The following is a 22761-nucleotide window of genomic DNA, read 5'->3' as shown; positions in this document are numbered from 1 at the left end:
CCTGCATTAAACTTTTTCTATAGTGTTTTTCCTGCCAAACTTTTCTTCCACATTGCATTGGACTGAGCTAAATGTCAATTAGATGTGTAAGGTAGCATTTTTGGGATAATTGGATGCTAATGCAAAATTAAATCAAAACATTTAGTACAAGTTGGCCTTTGATATCGTCACACTTTTTTTAAGTTAAAAGAGAAATTAGGGTAATGCTTATGCCATCCCTGACATCTGGCACAGTGTTCCACAAACTTCCTTTATAGTCCAGCACACTTTTTAGTAGTCTAACATTTCACTAAATTATTTTGCCGTCAAGTTAATACTATACATTCTCTATATGCAACTGGATGATTTTGGTTTAAAAAAAAACCCTCCCTTCTAACTCTCCTCACCTCACCCATCTTCGATAATAAATCTGATGCTGTAGCTACTGTGAGGGCAGTTGACACGGCCCTTCAAGCCAGAGATCTGCTTTAGTGGACTTTGATGGTCAGGGCAGGTTCAGGAGTTTAGGCCCAATCACCATTTTCAGGTCGTTAAATCTCTTCTGTAGATATCTCAAATTTACAATGTCGGGGAAAATGCAAGAGCTTGGAATCTGCTAGCTAGCATACACATAATGTTTTTTTATATCCTCAAAGAGCTCTTTAATGGAGGTGGAGAAGTCAGGGTTATTAGCCAGAAGCTGGAGTGAGATGGAGAGAAAAATGCTGACGGTAGATAAAGACATCATGAGGAACTCAGAGCATGTTAGGGTTTTTATTATTTTAATTGACAAAGAGACAGCAAGCCATCAAAAAGCATATGTCTCAGGGTTCCCGCGGATCCTTAAAAAGTCTTAAAGTCTTAAATTCAATTTTAAAAATTTAAGGCCATAAAAAGTCTTAAAAAGTCTTGTTTTTACTTATGAAAGGTCTTACATTTCCGATCTAAATGTTTTTTAATGATATAATTAGCGTACTTTTTCAGCATTACTTCTGTCTCCTGCACGCGAAAGAGGAGAGAAGGAGAAGAAAGTTGTTAAATGTCAGTTCAATTGTAAGGTCATTCTTTATGTGCGTAGTGGTATGCGATGTGTATTGTCTTTAGGGGCCAAGCACCGAAGGTGCGGGCACCTATTGTAATTGTTCCGGTTCTTATTCTTATTCTTCTTCCGACTGGGCGTCTATGGCAGCCCATAGAACCGTTTGCGGGAAAGTTGTTTTGGTTTGACATTCTGATAGAGGACAGTCCCAACATTAAATACACCAATTTTGGTGTCTCTAATTCATTGCCTCTAGCGCCACCACCTGTCCAAAATTTTACTTTTATTATGCTAATAACTTTTGAACCGTGAGGCCTATTGACAAAATTCCTGCACCCTATGACGTCATTTTCCTTCATAAAAATATGGCCGCCATTTTGAATTGTTCAAAAAGCCTACTTTTTCGAACTCGTCCTAGACGGTTTGTCCGATTTGTCCGACACAAAAATCGCACCAGATCATCTTCAGGCAGTGGGGACAAAAAGTTATGGAATTCAAGTTGATTCGTCACATCGTTTTCGATAAATGCACAAATTTTTTTTTACGTAGAGCTTGCGAAAACGGACGTAAGGCTGTATCTCCGCATTGCTTTATCATATTGAGACCAAACTTGGTAAATGTCATCACAAGCATGACCTGAGGCTACATGCTGCGTTTCGGTGCAGCGCCACCAACTGGTCCGGAGATACAGAAAATGGCTATTTTTGCTTATAACTTCTGAACATTTTTTCCAAAAAATTCCAAAAAATTGTCTCGTTAGATTCAGGGCATCATGTCGAGTCTACTGATATCCAATTTGCCCAGATCGGCCATTTTGGCTGTCGGCTATTTTGAATTATGTGCTAAAATGCTGTATTTTCTGAACACATGAACGAATTGTTACGAAACTCGGTATGGCTCATCAGTACCATGGCCTGAAGGAGCCTGAGAAGTTTTGAAACAGCGCCACCTAGTGGTAAAATGTATTTTTCAAATGCTTATAACTCTGGGTGTTGTTGACTTATTTTCACGGGAGTCATCTCGTTAGGTTCCTGAATCCTTGCCGAGTCCACAGATACCAAACATGCTAGGTTTCGTCTCACAGTTTGTGTAGCGTTGTGATTTAGCGCTTAAAAAACATTTGCCGATATCTTCGAAATCGTTAGTCCGATCGAGACGAAGCCACCGTCAGAAGTTTGCAACCATAGTTCGTTAACCAATTGTATATACCCAAATGTCAAAATATTGATAGTAAGGGGTAGTAAAATTCAATCAAAGTCATGTGTCAGTCATTTTTGATGTGTTTCTTCATATAAATGTCTATAACTCCGAAGCGAATTGAGATATTTTCACCAAATTTTGCACACACATGTATGAGCTCATTCTGAGGCCACATGAAAAGAATTGTGGTATTTTGCCACTTGGTGGCGCTATAATAGAACAAAACATGAAATTCCCATTGACTTCAATACAGTTTTATGATGTAAAATGCTATACTTAACAAATACATTGCTGTAACATTGTGAAACTCAGAATTTGCCACCAGCACCATCCCCTGAAGCTACTCAAAAGATTTCGAGACAACGCCACCTGTTGGTCAAAAGTTAAAATTAAATTTCCAAAAATGCTAATAACTTTTGACAAAATATGGCGATTGTAACGACACTGGTCTTAATAGATTCCTTGGGTCATGCCGAAAACATAGATACCAAGATTGATGTATTCCGACGAACTTCCTGTCCGCCATCTTTATTTACTTTTAAAACCTCCTTTTTCGAACTTCTCCTAGACCATTAGTCCGATTTTCACCAAAATCGATTCATATCATCTCTAGACCATGCCAACTGAAAGTTATGGATTTCGTGACGATACACTAAACCGTTTTCGTATACCGCAGCAGCAAAGTTTAGGCATGCTGCCAAAATGACTACTAAGTCTTTATCTCTGCAATGCCTTCACATTTTGACCCCAAACTTTGTCACCTAACACTGACCACATCACATCGATTTCATAACTGCGCCACCTATTTGTCGAAAGTGATAAACCATTAAATCATCTTAAAAGTTACTGTATATATGATTTTTCAGCCATTTTGCCAAAATTCTCTTAAAATGTCTTTAGTTGCTCCTTGCTGCAGTTGGTCTGCCACTCCCACCCATGATGGCTTCTGTTGCCGCTTCTTGCGCTTGGCCCCGGTAATGGCTGCTTGCAGCTATATGTTGATATTGCAATCATTGTTTTACTTTTTACTATGTACGAGGCACTCTGAGCGGACACCGCATTTGTCTGTCATGCTTGCTTTCACTGCATGATTTGTCAGTGCAGTTATAGGCATGTCCCTAAATGAATTTTTGTATTATATTTATACGATATTATGTTGTTATCATTCAATATAACATCAGCAAGAGGGCCGTTTTCCCGTGCACAATTGCAAATTTATTTTATATAACAGTTAAATGAACAATAAATGAACATTGTGAGTTACATTTTATAAACATTATTGTCAATATTGTTTGTTTTCCCTTTATTTCGCCGACGAGAATTTTAAAATTAAACCGTAGCAGAGTCTCAATGCAACAGAAAGCGATAATTTTTTTTTACTGAAATCTGCGTTTTGAATGAATCACTTGCCGCTCTACTGGCGGTTTTAGTTTCACATTTAGAAATCAGTTCATATTTAAATATTGAATAAAAAAAAATCTCAAAGCTTTATTTATGCAATTGTAAATGGAGTGTCAATGTATTAATGCCAGTTCTGATGCTGCTTCTTTGTCATCTCTGCTCTGTAAAGATGGGTTTTTATTTAATGATTTAATTTAACTGGTAACAGTGGTAATGTGTTATTATTCTATTAGAATTTAATTTGAATGTTAGAATTTGACATAAAAGGTGATGCATGCCTCCAAGTAAAAAAAAAAAAAAGTCCATATAGCCCATAGGTAAAAATGCCCCTGGAAATCAATTTAAGGTTGCAAATATTGCCTGTTAATAAAAAAAATGTATAATTTCTGTCACTGCTGTGAAATGACCACTGCATAGAATATGAATAATATGAATATCTTCGTGAGTCAGCTGTCAACAACAGGCTTAAGTACACAAACACAATCAGTAAAATATCATCCAATTATTATCAACAAAACTTTGAAAATATTGAAACATATTTTTGTCAATATTGTGCTCCCCTAATGTAAGGTATCAATTTTGATTTCTTCGGGCCTTAAAAAGGTCTTAAAAAGTCTTAAATTTGATTTTAAAAAGTGTGCAGATACCCTGACTGCCATGACTTAGAAACTGCTAGGACTAGATTTTTAAAAGAAGTATCTTATGTTCACCGAGGGCTCCATTTATTTGATTAAAAAAAAACAGTAATATTGTGAAAGATTACAATTTAATACAATTTAAATATTAAAATTTAAAATGACTGTTTTCTTTTTTGATAAAATGTAATTTATTCCTGTGATGACAAAGCTGAATTTTTATCAGTCTTTTCTGCAGGCTTCAGTTTCATGATCCTTCATAAATCATTCAGATATGCTGATTTGGGACTCAATAAAAATTCCTTATTATTATCAATGTTGAAACAGTTTAGCTGCTTAATATTTTTGTGGAAACGGTGATTCAATGTTTTTCTAGAATTCTTTGATTAACAGTTCAGAAGAACAGCATTTCTGTCATGACAACTCTCGGAGTGATTGTCATGGTAATGGGTTTGACAATGTTGATATATTTGGTCTTGGCGGGATAGATCTGCTACACTGCTGCAGTTGTTGGTGCTACTGCTGCTGCTGCAGAGCAAGTACGGGAGTTTCTACTGCCAATACATACATGACACGCTGCTGTGAGCAAGTAAGACATGCTGCTGCTGTACAATATAGCGCGAGTTACCCGTAGCAGATCTATACAGGTGGAGCTGGGGAAGGTAGAGGGTTTCTGAAAACGCGCTGCACTGCTAAGGCAAATGCTAACCAAGTATTGAAGGTTGAGCACACAAGCTAATTGGCTACTGATACAGCAGGAACCAATCAGCTGTGCCTTATAGAGAATGATGTGATTGCAGCAGTTTAAGGACCTATTAGATATACATATTCAGATCTGATTGCATTTATTGCCACTTTCATTTTACATTGGAAGTTATGTTAACTGTAACATTTGCCATGTCCTTTCTTTAAAAACACCACAGTAAATCAGTAGAGATTAGATGTGAAGAAAAGAGAATAGTTTCAAATCATTCGTTTTGGGGAGAGAAATTAGATAAATTTGATTTCATTAAACATAATTTGATAAATAATCAGATATTGTTGAAACCCCGCAACACAACATTTCAGCGACTCAGTCATGATAAATGTGGTTATGTGCACCATAATGGAGCCACCCATTAGAGGGCGACTCACTTCTATGTACAATAAAACACATTTTATGAGTCTTCATCTCCTGTGCTTATATCATTATTTAACCATATTTCTCAAAAGCGCTACTAATTATGTTTTAATTAAAAAAATAGCATCTGTACCTTTTTTTTTGCTAATGGTGATTGTCTCAATGTGTGTGGTATACCGCTCTCAAGCCAGCATGATGTTTACAGTAAAAGGCTAAAAATTAGGAGTGTGGAGGAGTCAAGAGCACTTCAGTAAAGATACCAGGTCCAGCCACTAGCTCGGCCCGCTTAATGGCCAGTCCCTCTGGCAAGAGAAATCAGCTTTTCTCAACACTTTCTTTCAGTTTTTGATTGTCATGCACTTTCACTGCAAAAAGCAAATGCCAGTAAATCACTTAAGGGCTGACCAACCCCCTCACTTCCACCTGCATGCACACACACCTCCCTATCCGCTCTTCTGCATCTAACCTAATGCTTCTTTCTTCCATCCAGAAATAACAGCAGGTTTATGACGTTTGGACATATCTCATATATGTTAGTCACGGTTCATGATCATTGGCTGTGCACCCTGGCATTCATGAACACATGGACTGTGCATTCAGCGCTCAATTTTTGCTTCCTGCATAGTGCGTGACAGAGAGGGTCCATGAGTAACGTCTGTATGTGTGTGCGTAATTGCCACGCCATACCTGCCTCTGTTTTTGCATTCGATAATAGTGTGTCCTCTTAGAAAAAGAAAAGTACAAGTCCAAAACTCATTCAAACTAAGTAAACATATTTTGTCGCCTGAACTTTTAAAGTACGCCACTTCTTGAAAAATAAATCACTCTGATAACATCTGACATTTACAAATCAATCATAAAATGACATTTTCTTTTATCAGATGGTCGATTTTTAGATGGAGATGGAGTGCGGATAAGATTTAGATAGGTTTAGTTGGGAGAATTATGTATTGGATTCTCATAAGCAATCGATGTGAGTGGCCTCAGATATTGAAAAAGCAAATAATTCGGTCATGTAGCTAAAGTAATCAGCGAATGGACAGGAACCAAGGATCTTATTTGTGGGGCTGACTGCAACAGCTGAGAAATCAAATGCATTTTATATAACATACTGTGGTTATTGTACAGCTTACGTAAGGGAAGACAGGGAGAAATGTTAATCTACTGAACCCCAATGATTTCACATACTATCTACAGTTATGTATTGGTACATGGTAATTTGTGTATTTTAATGAATTAATCATACAGACTTTCATTCCCAGTGGCTTTGGGACTCTTTCAATCTAATAAATTTAATCAAAACTTAAATGTTTGTTATATACATGTATATTTAATTGACTATTGCAGCTATTAATTGACCATTAACAGATTTGAAGCTGTACTACAACTGTCATCCAATGTGAAAATAAATTTTAATTTGGTTAACTGCGTACTCATACTGTATGTGTGTTAATCCGTGGTCATAATAGTAGCATTGTAGCGGGTTCATCTTGTGTGCTTTCTTTCTCATGTGCAGCCACATAGTAAACACTCCTGATATAAATAAAGTCAAATAAAGAATGACACTGCATCAACTGCTTCTCAACACTTTTACATTTCCATAACTATTTGCACAATGTAACATTCATGGCCATAACCATTCATAAAAATTCTAGTTTGTATAATAATAACAAAAGCCCTACCGGTTTCGAGTGGGAGGGGAGATTAATGTTTTTGATTAAAGACTACGAGTGCTGGTGAATAAAAAATAATAATAATAATGATTGTGTCCATGTATTAATCATTTATAATAAACATGTATAAAATAAAAATGGTCAATTTTGATTTCATGGTGACTTTAATGGAATTATTTAAAAAAAAACGGTGTTATTTGAATACTCCTCCGTCTTCGAACTATTACTACAGCCACAGCATGTGACAGTTATTAGAACTTAAATATTAATGATACTTATGATGAAGTAAATCTTTGTTTTGATATTTTAAGCATTAAATTGATCTTAGATTATTGTTTTGTTTACAATGCAATCAGTTATTCAGGACATATGTAGTCCTTTGAATTTCAGTTATGTAATTTTAATATGGAGTCAAATTTAAGTATTATAGCAGCTTCAAAATTGTACTAACACTTTTAGTTCTAATTTCTTAGTGTTTTAGGAATGATAAAAATAAATTTTTTACTGCATAATTAGCTTACTTTTAATTGCTTTCCATTATGTGTATTATACAGGGTTCCCACGGGTCATGGAATTTCTGGAATGTCATGGAATTTTAAAAGGTCTATTCCAGACATTGAAAGTCAGGGAATTTTATATATTTTTTGTCCAAGTCATGGAATATCAGGGAATTTAGTTTGTTGCTTTAAATTTCTAGTTTCCATTTATCAAAATGTAATTTTTCTATACCGATTCTCACCAGCAGGGGGTGCAACCGCGTGTTGTTGACAAAGACCAGAGCAACAGTTAGAGCAAGCCATTCATTCATAAAAACTCACATACATGATCTATAGTATAAGATACATGTTAATATTCCTACATACATGATTAATCTGGGAAGGGTCATAGCACTTTCATATTGTTGTCCTATATTGTTAGTTTAACTGTAACTTATGTCGCTTTGGATAAAAGCGTCTGCTAAAAGACTAAATGTAAAATTGGCTTGACATTCGCACATTTAGGGACCGTCTCTAAAGTAACATTGGTAGTCCTATAGGCCTAAACGTTTCTAACTTCAATAGCAAACTTAAATTTATCTGAATAAATTGCGCATTATGCCTGACACCTACATGAACACTTTACAGTTGGTTTTATGACTGCAAGTCGTTCTCTTCAAATGCTATTGAAGTTAGAAACGTGTATACCAATGTCGTATGTAACTTTAGAGATGGTCCCTAAATGTGCGAATGTCCAATGTCAAGCCAATTTATGCCAGTATCACTGAGAAACGCCCAGCTTTAAACTTTGCGCGTTAAGTTCATATTCTGAGTCCTTCTGCTTGCCTGCGAGTTTGGTCTTTTATATCACTGTATGAGTCCATTAAGCTACGTTAAGCGTTTTATATGTCCAGCAGGGGAATGCTGACATATTGAGGGAAACCCTAGTAGCTACTGCATGCAGCACAATCCCCGCAATATAAGGTTGAGGCAACTAAACAACCAATAGATATGTCAAACTCAAATGTAACATTGGATCTGTATACATCCGCATAAGGGGAATAACATTATAATCTCGTTCACGGTAGAGATGCATGTAGGCTACACAGGAAAAGTAATCGTGAAGACACTGAATTTCACATAAAACATAATAATCATTCACAGATACACTTACGTTGTTGTAAATGAGTTTTTATGAATGAATGGCTTGCTCTAACAGTTGCTCTGGTCTTCGTCAACAACACGCGCTTGCACCCCTGCTGGTGAGGTTGACTAACAGCAGATGGAGATTATGCTCGGTATTCTACTGCTTTTCCTGCAGTTCCTGGATGTCAACGTTGAATTTACTGTCGAATTTGAACCACTGAATTTGTGGAAGTGAATTTGCAAAGCGAAATAAAATGGACCGAAAACCGCCTGTTGAATATTATAGGTTGTATTTTTAATCAGTTTGAATATTGTGGAAGTGAAATATGAAAGGTGAATATGGATTATTGAAATTTTACTAATGAAAATGTGTTTGAAATGTTTTGAATTTAAATATTCACAGCTTAAATATTTAACCATGCTAAATTTCAGCCCATTAAAATGCAAGCCCTAAAAATACAATGCATTAAAATACAAGCAGGGTTAATGCAATGCATATTTTTTTCAAGTAGTACAATTTATTTATTTTTGGATTTTTTTGAAAAAACAAAAGGGACAATACATATTGATGAACATTTTCACAAATGTAAATCTGTCAGATTATAGCCTTAGGCTAATTCCCATCTGCAATTCAACAGGCTTTTTGTTTCAAAAACATTTGGCGTTATTTTACTTCCATATTATAGGTCATGGAAATTCATCTTTTTAGTCAGTGAAAGTCAGGGAATTTGACATTTGGTTTAGAGTGGGAACCCTGATTATAATATTCCATAGTGTGGATAATAGCTGTTCTTTGTAAACAAAACAAAACAAACAAACAAACAAACAAACAAAAACTTGTGTTTCTGAGCCTTTGAGTCTTTTAGAATATTTAAGGTTGGGTAATGAACTTGAGATATTATGTGTGGGGAAATTAATGCTGCTTGTTTTCTAAGAAAACTTGCCAAGTTGTAGAAATTAATATGCCATGAATATATAATAAAACTACTTGCATGTCAAGTCAAAATTATTTGATTAGAAGCATTTATTATTCTACAGAAAGTTTGCAGAGTATGTTGCACAACAAATTCAAGTTAAATTAGATCGACAACATGAACACTTGATTCAATTATATGTCAAGTTTATTATAGGCCATCTGTTTTTTAGAAAGCTTTTAAACATGATTCAACAGTAGTTTTCTTTCTTTCTTTGTAGCCCAGCATGTTTATTTTTGCCATTTGGTGATTAAAACATTTATTGAATTAAGTTCATTTCCAATGCACTGTAAACCGATGTGTTTTGTTTGTTAAGCTGCGTTCACATTACACGCGACCAAGCGACACGATACCATTCATTCTCAATGGTGAGCGGGCGAATTCCGGCAACACGCGCGGTCGCGACAGTTGGCTACCGGATGGGGCGTGTCTGGCAACGCGACAAAGTTGAGATCTGTTTAACTTTATGCAAATTAAGAACGACTTTCGGAAGCGACAACCAATAGGAGCGGAGCACGCATGATCCTTCTCCACATCATTGGATGTCATTCATAAATGCAACCAGTAGTGGGAACGCCCACTAGCGTTACACTAGCGTGTACATCATTGCCAGCCACTGGCGACATGCAGTGACAAAGTCGCTTGTAGTGTGAACGGGGCTTTACACAAACCACATCTTTCCCATTATTTTTAATATGAGTATAAGGCTGTCAAGAGACAATATGTCCAATGTTAAATATATTTGGGCATCCTTCAGTAATGGTTTAATGTGATATTTTACAGGAGTAATAATAATCTAATATCTCTACCACCTTTCTTCTTTTTTCATAGATATCCTTCTCTCAGCACAGCAGCATCATGGACTTGGTGCAGTTCTTTGTCACATTTTTCAGGTATGAATACTTTATTGATTTAAAAGTAATGTTCTGTGTAATTAAACAGAATAATATTTGTGAATAAATTAAACATTTCCTTGTTCTGTAAAATGCATTTAATTCTAGGTCTTGGAATTTAGTGAGATAAGCTTGCTGAGAATGCAAGGATGCATTAACCTCACCATCCAAAGCCATTAATGAAACCTGGCTGATGAATAAGCACAATAGGTGTAATTGTGTTGGCTGTGATGAAGCCAAATAATGCCATACTTGCTATCTCCAAAAATAAATGCATTACATGTTGTTTTAAAGCATGTTTATAATGGACACATTTTTGCGATCAGAAACAGCAATCTGGTCTGAAGAAATGTTCACTTTCAAATTGCAAGAATATTTTAGAAAAAAAGAAAGAATGAAACCCCCCCCATTTTTTTTAAATATTTAGATTGCCTATTTCTATATATAATAAACAATTATTCATTTAAAATGTTGTATTTAAGGGTGAACCTGCACTACTTTTAATTTTAATCTTGAACAGCAGCTAGAACTATATGCACATTTCTGTAGGTAATGGAAATCATCCATTTATGTGAACGCACAAGATGTTTGCTATTGAATGTTTTCATTTTTTGTTTTCAGTAGTCGTATGTGTTCAGAAATACCATGCTTGTACATCTGGACAGTCAAATTACAGAGCTGAGTGACCACAGTTGTGTTTAAAGTGCTTCAAAGTGCAGCAAAATAATTGCATGCCACCTACTCTGGATAAATAATAACATTCCGCCTGCCACAGTATGTATAAATATTGAAGCTCGCGCTAGACTGTCAGCCGCCTCTGTATTGTGTTCTGTGGGATTTTTAACTGTCAGGTCAACACAAATGTCATGTAACGTCATTCCAACCTTTACATATCAATTTGCTTATCACAGGCAAACAGAATGTCTCTATGAATAAACTGACATAAGGGTAAACTGCTATGGTTTAGTCATGGCGTTTTTTATTATAATAATTTTACTTATTTGGTACACAGCTTTATTGGTTTTATTAATGGAGTGTGCTGGAAAATGCACCATAACACTGTAACTTTGACACTAGCCATTTATCTTGGATGTATCCATATTTGTGTGGAGTAATTTCCAGCGGATATTATTGTGGAAGCGCGTATGCCCTGACTCTCACAAAGGTTGAGGTCATGGCAACAGGGATGTATGCTATACCAATTCTTGGATATATTATCCAGTATGAATAGTGAGAACAATTATAAAAAAAATTGCAATTTTATTTAGCAATTATGGGCATGGGAGTGTGTTGATAGATATCAAAGTTGAAGCTAGAGGCTGTAGGGCTTTGTTGTTTGGTGTGCATTTAGTCTTCTGCAGGCGAGGGACACGTCTAATGTAATTCATCTTGGCATTTGAGGGAGATTGGTCCGTATACTTTATATCCCTCCCCTTTTTTCTCTCTTTTTCTCACTCCTCATATCTTCTGGCTGTGATTCACAGCTCTGGTTCTCTGTCGAGAGTATACTTGGAGTTCAAGCCAATGCTTTCAAAGCCGAAGTTCAGTCAAATGACCGACTGTTTTACAATGCCAAAACAGATATCAAGCTCTGTGGAAAATATGATATTGTGGTAAATAGAGTATGCTGCACTGGCACACTTAAGTTATTTTAATTACACGGATGAATAGTGGTGTTTGTTTGTGAAACAGAAGTAAGTAGCATTGAGTATTGATTTGGAGCTCTGTCACTTAAACCGTCAGTGTTTTCTCTGTAGTTTGGTTCCGTGGCTTGGCTGACAGTTTGTTTATGAATTTGTAGGATTATTGGGAAAAATAAATGAGAAAGTTATTTTCGATAGAACTGGATACAGTGTCCAGAAATAACAACTGAACTGAACAACTGAACAATTTTAAATGAATATTTAGATGACAATATTTAAACACTGGCCTGCCTCTAGTACTGCTACAGAAGTAAATGCACATTCCCTTCAGTTGTGTTTTTTTTTTGGCCTTCGAAGCATTTTCTATGTCTGGATGTCACAGTAACCGTGTAACTCTGACTCCCTAACCTGATTGGCTGTCAGGATGATGGATATACCACAGTGCACCAGACACGCTAAAGAGGTAAACAAACACTTCTCTAGCGGAACACAAGTGGGCCTGGTAAACTACTTACAGAGATTAAAGCCAATTATATTTCATATCAACTTCATTCTGCATTTACAATTCTTTCCATTTAAAGTCGGATGCGGGATATTCCTACTTAATGTCTATGCTCTTTATCTATAAAGGCATTTCATTGCTCACTGAGCAGTTGTTTGTTTGTCAACAGAGGGGTGTCCCATCAAGCACATTTTAGAGGATAAACAAGGATGTTCTGCAAGTTAATAGAGGATCATTTACAGTGTTTTACACATCTGTATTTGCAAACATTTGTTTAAACAAGTCTGATTATCCTTTGATGTAGCATTAATAATGCACATTTGACAGATTGATGCATTTTATTTGCTCAACTTTGTTTATCATAAACTTTGTATATCTCATTGGGTGCCACCATACCTTTTGAAGTTAGAAGTCAGATTTAAAGTGATATTTCATATAATGCTTGTGTCCTAAAATCATCAGTGTGTTAGCATTATTGAACTTCTGGTGTCAATTGGTTTTATGATTGGGTTTTTGGTTAAATGCTTGAAATTAGGTTTGTGGGTAACACAGGCTCAATATATTTTCACATAGATCAGCAAAGCCCCACTTGTGTTTTTATTTGCCTTTTAGCTTCTTACTATTTTGGTTTCTAAATTCATAATTTATTTTAATTGAAGTTGTTGGTTTGTGAAGATTATTTTGCTGAATAAAACGTGTTCAAATAATAAATAATTAATTTCTGCAATAATCCAAAAGCCAATGTAATACGTTGAGGGATCCATGGTTATGCTAGCTATCGCGCTGGCTTAAAAAAATACGTCATTCCAGCAACTGTTTAATGGAAGCAGCATTAGAGTATATTGTCAAAGAATAAAATTATTAAAGTAAAGTTAGCCAGTAAAAGATTCTCTTTTTTTCATCATCTTATTCATGCATTTGATTAGCAAATTACCTCCAGCTCCTAACATGAACTTAATTAGAATTGCATTTCTCAAAATCTTCCTAAAATTTGAGAACACCCTCCTGAGAGACTGTAGGCTGCAAGCCTCGAGCAGGTATATGGATATTTGTCTCTTTATGTTTCATCTAGCTTTGATAAAGTTGATGAGCTTTTTAATCAGTCTGTAAACTCTGATGTCTGTCATTCTCATCCCATAGTTTTTTTTTTTCCTCAATCCATTCAAATATTTGTCTTGCTAAACAAAGGGACCATTACACAGACTAGGTAGAAAAGGTATTCTTGAAAATAAAGACAATTAAAATAATAAATGGTACAATGAGAATAAAAGAACAATACATAGTGTATGTATGTTTAGAAGAACCCCTTTTAGACATACAGCAAATGATGTGTACTTTGAGAAAAGTCTGTACTTTTGAACATATTTGCTTTTTGTGTTTCGCTGTAGTCCCTCATTAGCTTCGAAAATGCCTTTTGAATATGGTTTCTTTGAAGAGTTTCCTTTTCGCCATCTCTGCTCTCTTAGAGCTCCAATAAATGAGCAAGAAAAACAGTAACAATTAAAGACCGCTTAAGCCTTTCACCCACTCCTCCAGCTAATTGGTGACACCGCAATTCGGTTTAGCCCAATTACACGCACTCTTTTTCTCTCTGTGTTGATTAACATTCATCCACCTCTCTTTTCTCCTCCTGGCTTCCGTCAGTACAGAAGTTATCCACGGGTGAAGCGCGTGCTCATATCGCCGTTGATGTTATTAACGTCCTGAATGCCTGTGCTTCACTGGCTTGGCGACTGGAGGCAATTCATTTGACTTGTGTAACTGACTAAAGCTTGTTTTCTCCCACTCCTTATTTGGGTGTAATGGGGCTTTTGTCCTCTGTACCTATTAGAGCGAGTGAATACTTATTGTGACTCATAAACATAAGCAGGACTGGGGTGGTATGACAAATAGATGCAGGAAGTGACTGTTATGGTGTGCATGTTTATATCCTCTGCTCAGGTTGTCTGTATTGATTGTGTAATCCGTGTTGGCTGTTTGCTCTCTCGGGCAGCTTTGGTAGATTGCCTCACCTCTTTCATGCTTCAGACTCTTGTTGCTACCTGCAAAGATCAATACTACAAGCTGATCAGACTCTAAAAAATGTGACTACACATACACAATGCATTTTTTAAATTCATTTAATTTGCCATGTATTTATTTTATATATTATATATATATATATATATATATATATATATATATATATATATATATATATATATATTATTTATTTATATATAATAATTATATACACTCATCAACCAGTTTATTAGATACACCTGTTTAATGCCCGTTAATGCAAATATCTTACCAGTCTCATGGCAGTGCATTTTTAAGGCGGACATACACTGTGCGATGTCTGTGCGATTTCAGCAAGGTACCTACTCACACTGAACGAGTAATTCGAATGCGATGTAAAGCCAAAGCTCGGGATTTATGTGCTCACACTATACGGTCCGAACGTCGAGCTGCGACTTGACTGCTCACACTATACGTGAAATATATGCCATAAACCCCCGTGCTGGGTTGCGCCTAGACGATAACATGTATCCAGAGATATTGTCAAAACAAGCATCAGCTGTCAATATCAAGATGATTTAGCACTTCCAATTTATGTATTAAATTATTATTAGTATTATTGTATTAGGGAAGGCTAATTTTATTATTAAATTGATCTGCTATTATAATTAATTTGCCACACAATAATTTCACAGCACATAATGCGCTGTGAGGATAATAAAATATTACATAAAATAATAATACGAGAGTTCAAGAGATTTCCACGACGCATGCGCGAGAACTGAACAAGAAGTATTAGAAGAAGAACGTCCTCTTCTCAGTTCTCGCGCATGCGTCGTGGAAATCTCTTGAACTCTCGTCTCAGGCCCACAAGGAAGAAAAGGAATAGTCGAATAAAGTTGTTATTTATGTTTTTTTTTTTCGGAAAAAAAGTAGTCTCGTCGCTTGATAAACTTATAGTTGAGCCACTGTAGGCACATGGAATATTTAAACATGATCTTTAATGACTTTCTGGGCCGTCAAGTTTCATTCCCTCTGGCAGCCTATGTAGCAGTGATCCACCTCTCAGATTTAATCAAAAATATCTTCATTTGTGTTCCGAAGATGAACGAAGGTCTTACGGGGTTGGTACAGCATGGGGGTGAGTAATTAATGACTTAATTTTCATTTTTGGGTGAACTAACCCTTTAAGGGTATATATTACTCTAAGGTAGCAATGTGTACCTTGTAGGGGTAGATGCGTTGCTAAAGTGTCATTGATATGCTGGCATGCTTTAAAGGTACAACAGCACATTTTGCAATTTATTTTTCTTTTTTCTGACAAAGTACAAATCACTTTCATTTCCAGATGAAATGTCCACTTAAATGGCCAGCCTGGTTTTTATTTAATATGGTGTCTACCTTCTATCAGGACATTCGTCATACCACTTAAAAGAATGTGCTTTTATAACTTTTTCAGTGAAAGTGCTCTGGCAGTATTGGGCCTCATTCTCCATCCATTAGCACTATTATCCAGCTCGTTAGGAATTAAATGCCCTCATCATTAATAGATTTAATAAGGGACCTCTGACTTGTGCTGATTGGGTTTTGAAATATGGTAGATGAAATGGTTGAAAAGGCAGTTTCGGGCTCTTGCATTACCTCAACTACACTGATTAGTCCAGAGCTAATTTTAGCGTTTGAACAGCTTCAGATGTAATGAGCTAGTCCCCTTAATATATGGTGCTTAAGCAAAGAGACTAGGAGAGCAATATTAGAGTCCAAGACATCCCCAAGATGCGCACTTGCAATCAGTAGGGTTTAAACCCTTCCCATGGTTCAAATTCGCCATCATATAATACCCTATATACTTATATTATACATTCCATATTTTTGCAGAGCCTCACAAAGCCTCAGATTGTCTAATTTGAGAATGAACATTTTTCCTCCAGGCAGTGTCTTTGTGGAGTTGATGGTATGTATTTGTAATAATGCTGGCTGAATGGAGGCTCTGTTTGAATGTGAATGATGGGTAGATGACATTGTCCCCAGTTGCCCCCTGTTCCTCTGATGTTCATGGCAGTATTTTGAACCTTTGTTAAGCTCCACCCCCCTTTGATTACCATGTATACCATTAGTTTAAGTGACCAGACTTTTTCATAAAATTTCTACAATACACTGCAATACTAGTACTGAATTTGCTAGTGCCTTTGAAGTTGTTAACATTTAAAGGGGTCATAACATGAGAAATCAAATTTACCTTTAAAAAAATGAGACTATACACTAATATTGATATTTTATTGACATGCTTTTGCAGTTGATTTTTTAGTGTTATGGATAATTACAACTATGCGACAAATTAGGGTTGCTCACAGTTCCACAGAAACATTACAGGACATAAAAACAATTTTGTTACAAAGTCAAGCACTTGTAGGTCTTAGAGGTGATTGTCTTAATGTGTTTATATATATATAATGTGACTCAATCCTCCCACATTGCAGGCACACATTCTGACGTTTGTTCAACGGTGCTTTATCATACTTCAGCAGCAGGTGCTGGCCGTGAACCGAGGATAAAAACAACAACAACCGAATAGATTGTGTACTGTATTACCACTAAATGTTTTTTTTTTTTTCCTTTTCCTTAGTTTCATGCATGTATCCCCTTCTGCCAATTGTAAGTAGAACACAAAGAGGGATTTCTGCTTTTAGATGTCCTTTCACACCAACCAGTTCTACTCAAGGTCGCCTTTCTATCTACTGTCCTTTCTACTTTCTAACATCACACATCCTCTAAATAGCTGAAAATAGCCATTGAGCAGTCTGTGTATATGTGCGAGAGAATATTCAGACCTGTTGCAGTGCAGATGGGCTTGTTTTTCACTGCACTGATCGGTATTGCGTAAATGATTGACGTAACGGTCTGTTCCATACGGCATTGATTCTTTCATGCTGGGACGAACTTGTTTATCATTGATTGTGTGATTTGAAATACAAATATGTAACATCTGTCCCCAGTCCATCCTAGAAGGTTAGTGGAATGTTATCCACAATTGCAATTACCAACTCATGAATCTTATTTGATTGACTGATCTATTGATTTTCCATGTGTCTTGTCTCCAGCTGTTTCCTGTCCCTGCTGCTGGTTGCTGCTGTGGTTTGGAAAGTCAAACAGACGTGCTGGGCATCACGCAGGAGAGAGGTAACATCTGCACATTAGCACTTCCTGTGCTCATTGACATGTCCATACTTGTATTGGCTATTGCCTGCGGTTTCTTTATATGTTGCCCATGATTTCAGGTTTAGAGCTGAAGTGTTTAATACTATGGCTCAACCAATAGCAGGAGTCTGGGCTGGGTCTTTCAGTTTGCAGTTTGTGCAACCAATGAAAGGCATTTAGCTTCAATGTGTTTGAGTGGCCATATGCATTTGCATTTACAGGTTTGTATTAGCTAGGATGTTATTGCTTTTACCATCTGTGACCTCCCATGATGCTCCTGGGTATGGTTGATCTTTGTAAACCGTCTTATGACTTTAACCTCATTATAGGTTATGAAAATCACTGTCATGTGGCGTTACTGTGCCCGGATGGGAGGACACTGGGTAAAGTTGCTCATTTTATAACGCATTCCTCACAGTGTCTGATGGGTGTGTAAATGTCACCCGCATACCAGCTGAACTGCCTTCTTTTAATGAGAGAGGCGCAACAATAAACACCACAATTTTCCTTCATTACCCGTCTTCACAAAGCAATTAACCCTCACAGGGCTCCTGTAAAAGGGATGGATTAGTGTGATTTATCAGTCTAAAAGCCAGAACACATGCCACCTTCTCTCGCTTTCTCTCTTTTTATTTCTTTGTTTGTGTGTCATTTTAGAGGCTACGTAAATGCAAATGGGAATTTGCAAACGAGTTGTCATCGAGCGTTTCATAATCAATACAGTAATCGAGGCCACTGTAATTGAAAGCATATCGAGAGCCATAAGTGTGGGTTTATCGGAGTTAAATGCATGCTGTTTTCTGCGATGGCTGTCACAGTTGCGGTTTTTCTTTTCATCAAATATCTTCTTGTAGAACGAGCATTTATATAATGGAATAGTTTAAACCAAATAAAAAAAACAAGCTTCACACTTCATTCAGTGCCCGAAAAGCCATTTTGATCAGAGAATAGAAGCACAATGTGATTTGATAAGAAAGCTACATTAAATAATGAATCAATTTAGAGTGTTGTGTACTTCATTGTAGGGTTTGGCGTTGATAGCCCTGATCATGAAACAATCTTCATTTTCAAAACACTTCACACCAGCTGAAATTCAGTAACTGCTATACAGTACGTCAAAAAGACCTCATTTTCATTTTTCCTCGGTGGCTCCTTGCAAGTCGATTCTTCAGACAGCAATTTGTGTCAACACTGTTCATGGTGGTTTCAGTTCAGGTTAGCACAAAATGGTCTGAGCTGTATAACAGGACGTTCACACAGGGCACATTCTTCCTTTCAGAGAGCTAGATGGAGCGCAACTGAATGGAACAGAATGCTTGGGTTGTGAGATTTTTTTGTTTTTTGTTTGTTTTTGAGAATCACTTTTTTAAAGTGCTCCTTTCAACTTGAAAGCACTTTAAAAATGCAGCATTTGTGGTGCTAGGCACTGAATAAAAACGGCAACATTCTATACAATGGCCAAAATGTGACCACCTGACAATGATTTATCTGTAGCTGTGTTGTGCACCATTCATAACTCAGTTAACTCTTTTCCCACCATTGACGAGTTTTTCTGGCAATACATGTTTTGCCGTTATACAGTGGGGTTCTTTGTTATGCATCTTCTTTAATAGTACTAAATCTCCAGATCCAAAAAAAGATATGAAACAGAAACAAGCGATAGAAGCATTGCTTACTCTCATGTAATCTAACACGATCATCAAAGATTTAATGGCGTATGAATCAAAATGTTACCGAATGAAATGTCAAACCCACAAAGAGGTATAGGACTGTGCAAGCTTTAGTGGTGTTGATGGACTCAATGTATTCCATCTATGTTTTGGTCATCGTTCGGAATCCGATACGGACAAAGTCTTAGTCAAACAATTTGATTTTCTCAGCTTTTTGTTCAAAATGTTGCTTTTTTATGAAAATTCCCCACATTCAAGTGTTGATAAAAAATGCATAAATTTAGAATAAAACATTACAGTACAGTAAAACATTACAAATGAAAGGTAGGTTTGTCAAGACAAAATTTGAATGTGGAGTAAATTTTAAGGTTGTATAGACTTTACAGACAGACAGAAAAGTATATCTGTTTGAAATATCACCTATAGAAGTGTGTAGTTTATTTTTATATATTTGACAAAATTATGAACTAGGGTGGAAGAACACATTGTTTCTCACAATGCCTGTTGAAATACTTTTAAATTGTAATTCAGTAAATTCCACTTCATGTAATTCTAATTCCTGTGGGTGTGGCCAGTTAAATATTATTTTAATAAATCTTAAGAGAACCAGTCTTACAAATCTGAATGTTGCTGTAGTAGAGAAAGCAGGAATGGGCATTTGGCTACTCCACTGATATTAAAGCAACTGCAATCTTAAGTATTCTTACAATGGAAGCTGTACGTGCTTGTTTGTTTGTTTGTGAGTGCATTGTGTATTTTGCGGTGTCCGAAATGGATCTTAGTTAGCTGATATGTCTAAATAATTTATGATGTCTGACACATATCGGCCAAGCCCTGCGGTTGCTGGTGTAGTTCCACCGAACCTCTTTCTGCTGCACACATCCACAGTCATTTTTCACATTCCGCCCAACACAACAGAGCTCAGGTGTCAGGCAGTGCTGATGACAGATCCAGCAGTATCTGTCCCACACCGGTCCAGTCATATCCATAAAAAGCCAAGTCACTTTTGGCCGGCTGTAGCATCTGATAAAGATATTGTAGCGTAGACTTTTTCCCTGCTGATAAGTTGTGATCTCACAAGTTTTATGGAGAGCCGCATCACTCCACTCCCTACTGCTGCTTAATTGTGTTGCCTCATTGTCAAGCCTCATTGCTGACAGTGGCTATCTTGTGATTTGCCGCGTTGGAAACTTCAAGCCCGCCATTGCTGCCCCTTCATCACTCCCTCTCTCTGAAGCCATCAAGTGGGAAATTAACAATGCAAATCAATGGAGCTGAATGGTGTATTTTTTATGATCCTCTCTCTCTGATGTATTTAGAGCATGAATGATTATTTCGGAGATAGATTACGGACGGATGGCGCCGTGAGCACTCAGGGAATCAGTCAATATCCTCAAATGGGCTTAATTCATTATTTCGTTCCTCCTTTCTAAAGTGCAAAACATTGAGGGGGGAGGGTGGGATTTTCATTTCATTCCACCAAATGTAATATAATTTCTTTGCATCTGCGATCAAGGGGATATCGGTCTCAGTCTGTCAGCACATGGATGGAAGTAATATATAGAATAGCTGTGCTATTTTTTTATTATAATTTTTTTTGCATTGGCACTTAAAATCCATAAAATTCCCAATGGGAGATATTCCATGCTGATTCCTCATCCGAAAAAGGAAGAAATAATGTAATCTCTCCAGTATAGTTAATTATGGATCATAACCGAGAGTGTGGAAAACAAACTTAGAACTGGGTTTATGATAATTACTCTCCCAACAATAATTTCTGGATATGAGATCAAACAATCAAAACCACTTTGAAATTCTAATGATGATGCACAAGACGTCTTGTACAGATGTCTATGAATCTCCTAATAGGGTCTCCCCCCAGAAGACAGGGATTTAGCACTATTTTGACAACTAACCTCATTAAGTTTTGCTGTTGTCTTGCCAGAAATGTATAAATAATCAAAAAAGACCCTGCGTATTTAAATTTTTGTGTTTGTGTTTTTTTTGTTTTTTTTTGCTCTATAATTCATGCATTGGTTAATACCAGCTTTCACTGGCCCAGACAAACATGGTGAAACTGAACATCAAGTGACATGATTGTTAATTATACTTAGCCCGGTCGTATTAAACATGCACTATATTTTCTAGATGAATCTAGAGCGCTACAGCACCACCACCAAATGAGGATTATTCCCAACTGCCGCCTTGTCGCCTGTTCAGTTGTAAACACACTGCATCCCCTGTCAGCCAGATGTTGGGTAATATTATCATTTGACAGTGGCTCATTCCTCGCCGATCGGCCAAACCCCTATACGCCTGCACAGAGTACAATGAATTGATGCTAATTTATGAAATATCAGGTATTTTTGAGGCTTGAAGTGGGTGTGTTTATTTGACCTTTCTGCCACAGTATGGTAATTAGTATAATTCCCTGTTACAGGAATTAATTATTTTGAACAAGATAGTCCCATTTTCTTCAGAAATGGATTAGCATATGTTTAGGGAGGTTATTTATTTCAATTATTTTCACTGTCAAATATTTAGAAGTTGTGATAAAATTATGATGCTTCAGATTTTGTTTAATACAAATTTCTTTTGGGGGGGGTTCGGTCAGGATATCAAACAGTAAGGTGATCTTTGACACTGTTTATCTTTGAAGCCAGGGTTTATCTGGCCTGTTACACAGTGTAAATATCATCTCATATCGCATGAATTCCTTTATAGCATAACATCATGACATTGGATTTCATTATTATTCAGTTATAGTTCAGTTTTGTGATGAATTTCTTGTACAATGGTAATCTTTCCATAGTGTTTTTATCCTGAAAAGGCATACGCCATCTCAAATATTAACCTTGTAATATCTATCAAACATCCCTAGCACAGATTGAGTTCGACTGTACACATTTGCGAAAACTTTGACTCAAGGTTATATAAGGTGTTAAAAGATGGTCATCTCTGGCAGCTGAAATGAGGATGTTGAAGTGTCAGTATTGCTACACATAGATGTGGCCGCTCTTTACAGTGTTGGCTAGCGGTGCCATGCTATCAGCTCCGAGCAGGTGAGCGTCTTTATCATCTAAGGCTAGATTAGCCCGAAGGTCTTGTCTGCTTTTCAGAGGCGTCTTAAACACCAACATTAATCTTCAAAGCAGCAAAATCAGTTTCACCCTCTGCTTTTAGCTCCCAGGGACAAGACAATGACTCTTCT

At 36.6% G+C, this 22761-nt stretch overlaps 1 protein-coding gene across 2 annotated transcripts in view; it reads left to right on the top strand.

Annotated features, from left to right (window-relative positions):
* The window catches only part of atrnl1a (attractin-like 1a), a 274652-nt gene that overhangs the window by 165552 nt on the left and 86339 nt on the right, over positions 1-22761 (top strand). Inside the window, exons 26-27 of one of the 2 annotated variants that reach the window (XM_077237252.1) lie at positions 10475-10536; positions 17784-17862. In XM_077237252.1, coding sequence (XP_077093367.1) covers positions 10475-10536; positions 17784-17862 — 141 coding nt within the window. Of the gene's footprint in view, positions 1-10474; positions 10537-10644; positions 11494-17783; positions 17863-22761 lie in introns of those variants that run through there. The other variant, XM_077237253.1, reaches the window with a different exon arrangement.

This window comes from Siphateles boraxobius, unplaced genomic scaffold, assembly GCF_051911475.1.
Source record: "Siphateles boraxobius isolate OS27281-9 unplaced genomic scaffold, OSU_SipBor_1 20, whole genome shotgun sequence".
NCBI lineage: Eukaryota > Metazoa > Chordata > Actinopteri > Cypriniformes > Leuciscidae > Siphateles > Siphateles boraxobius.
The sequence above is the reverse complement of the archived record's forward strand: the minus strand, read 5'-3'. Positions and strand labels throughout refer to the sequence as shown.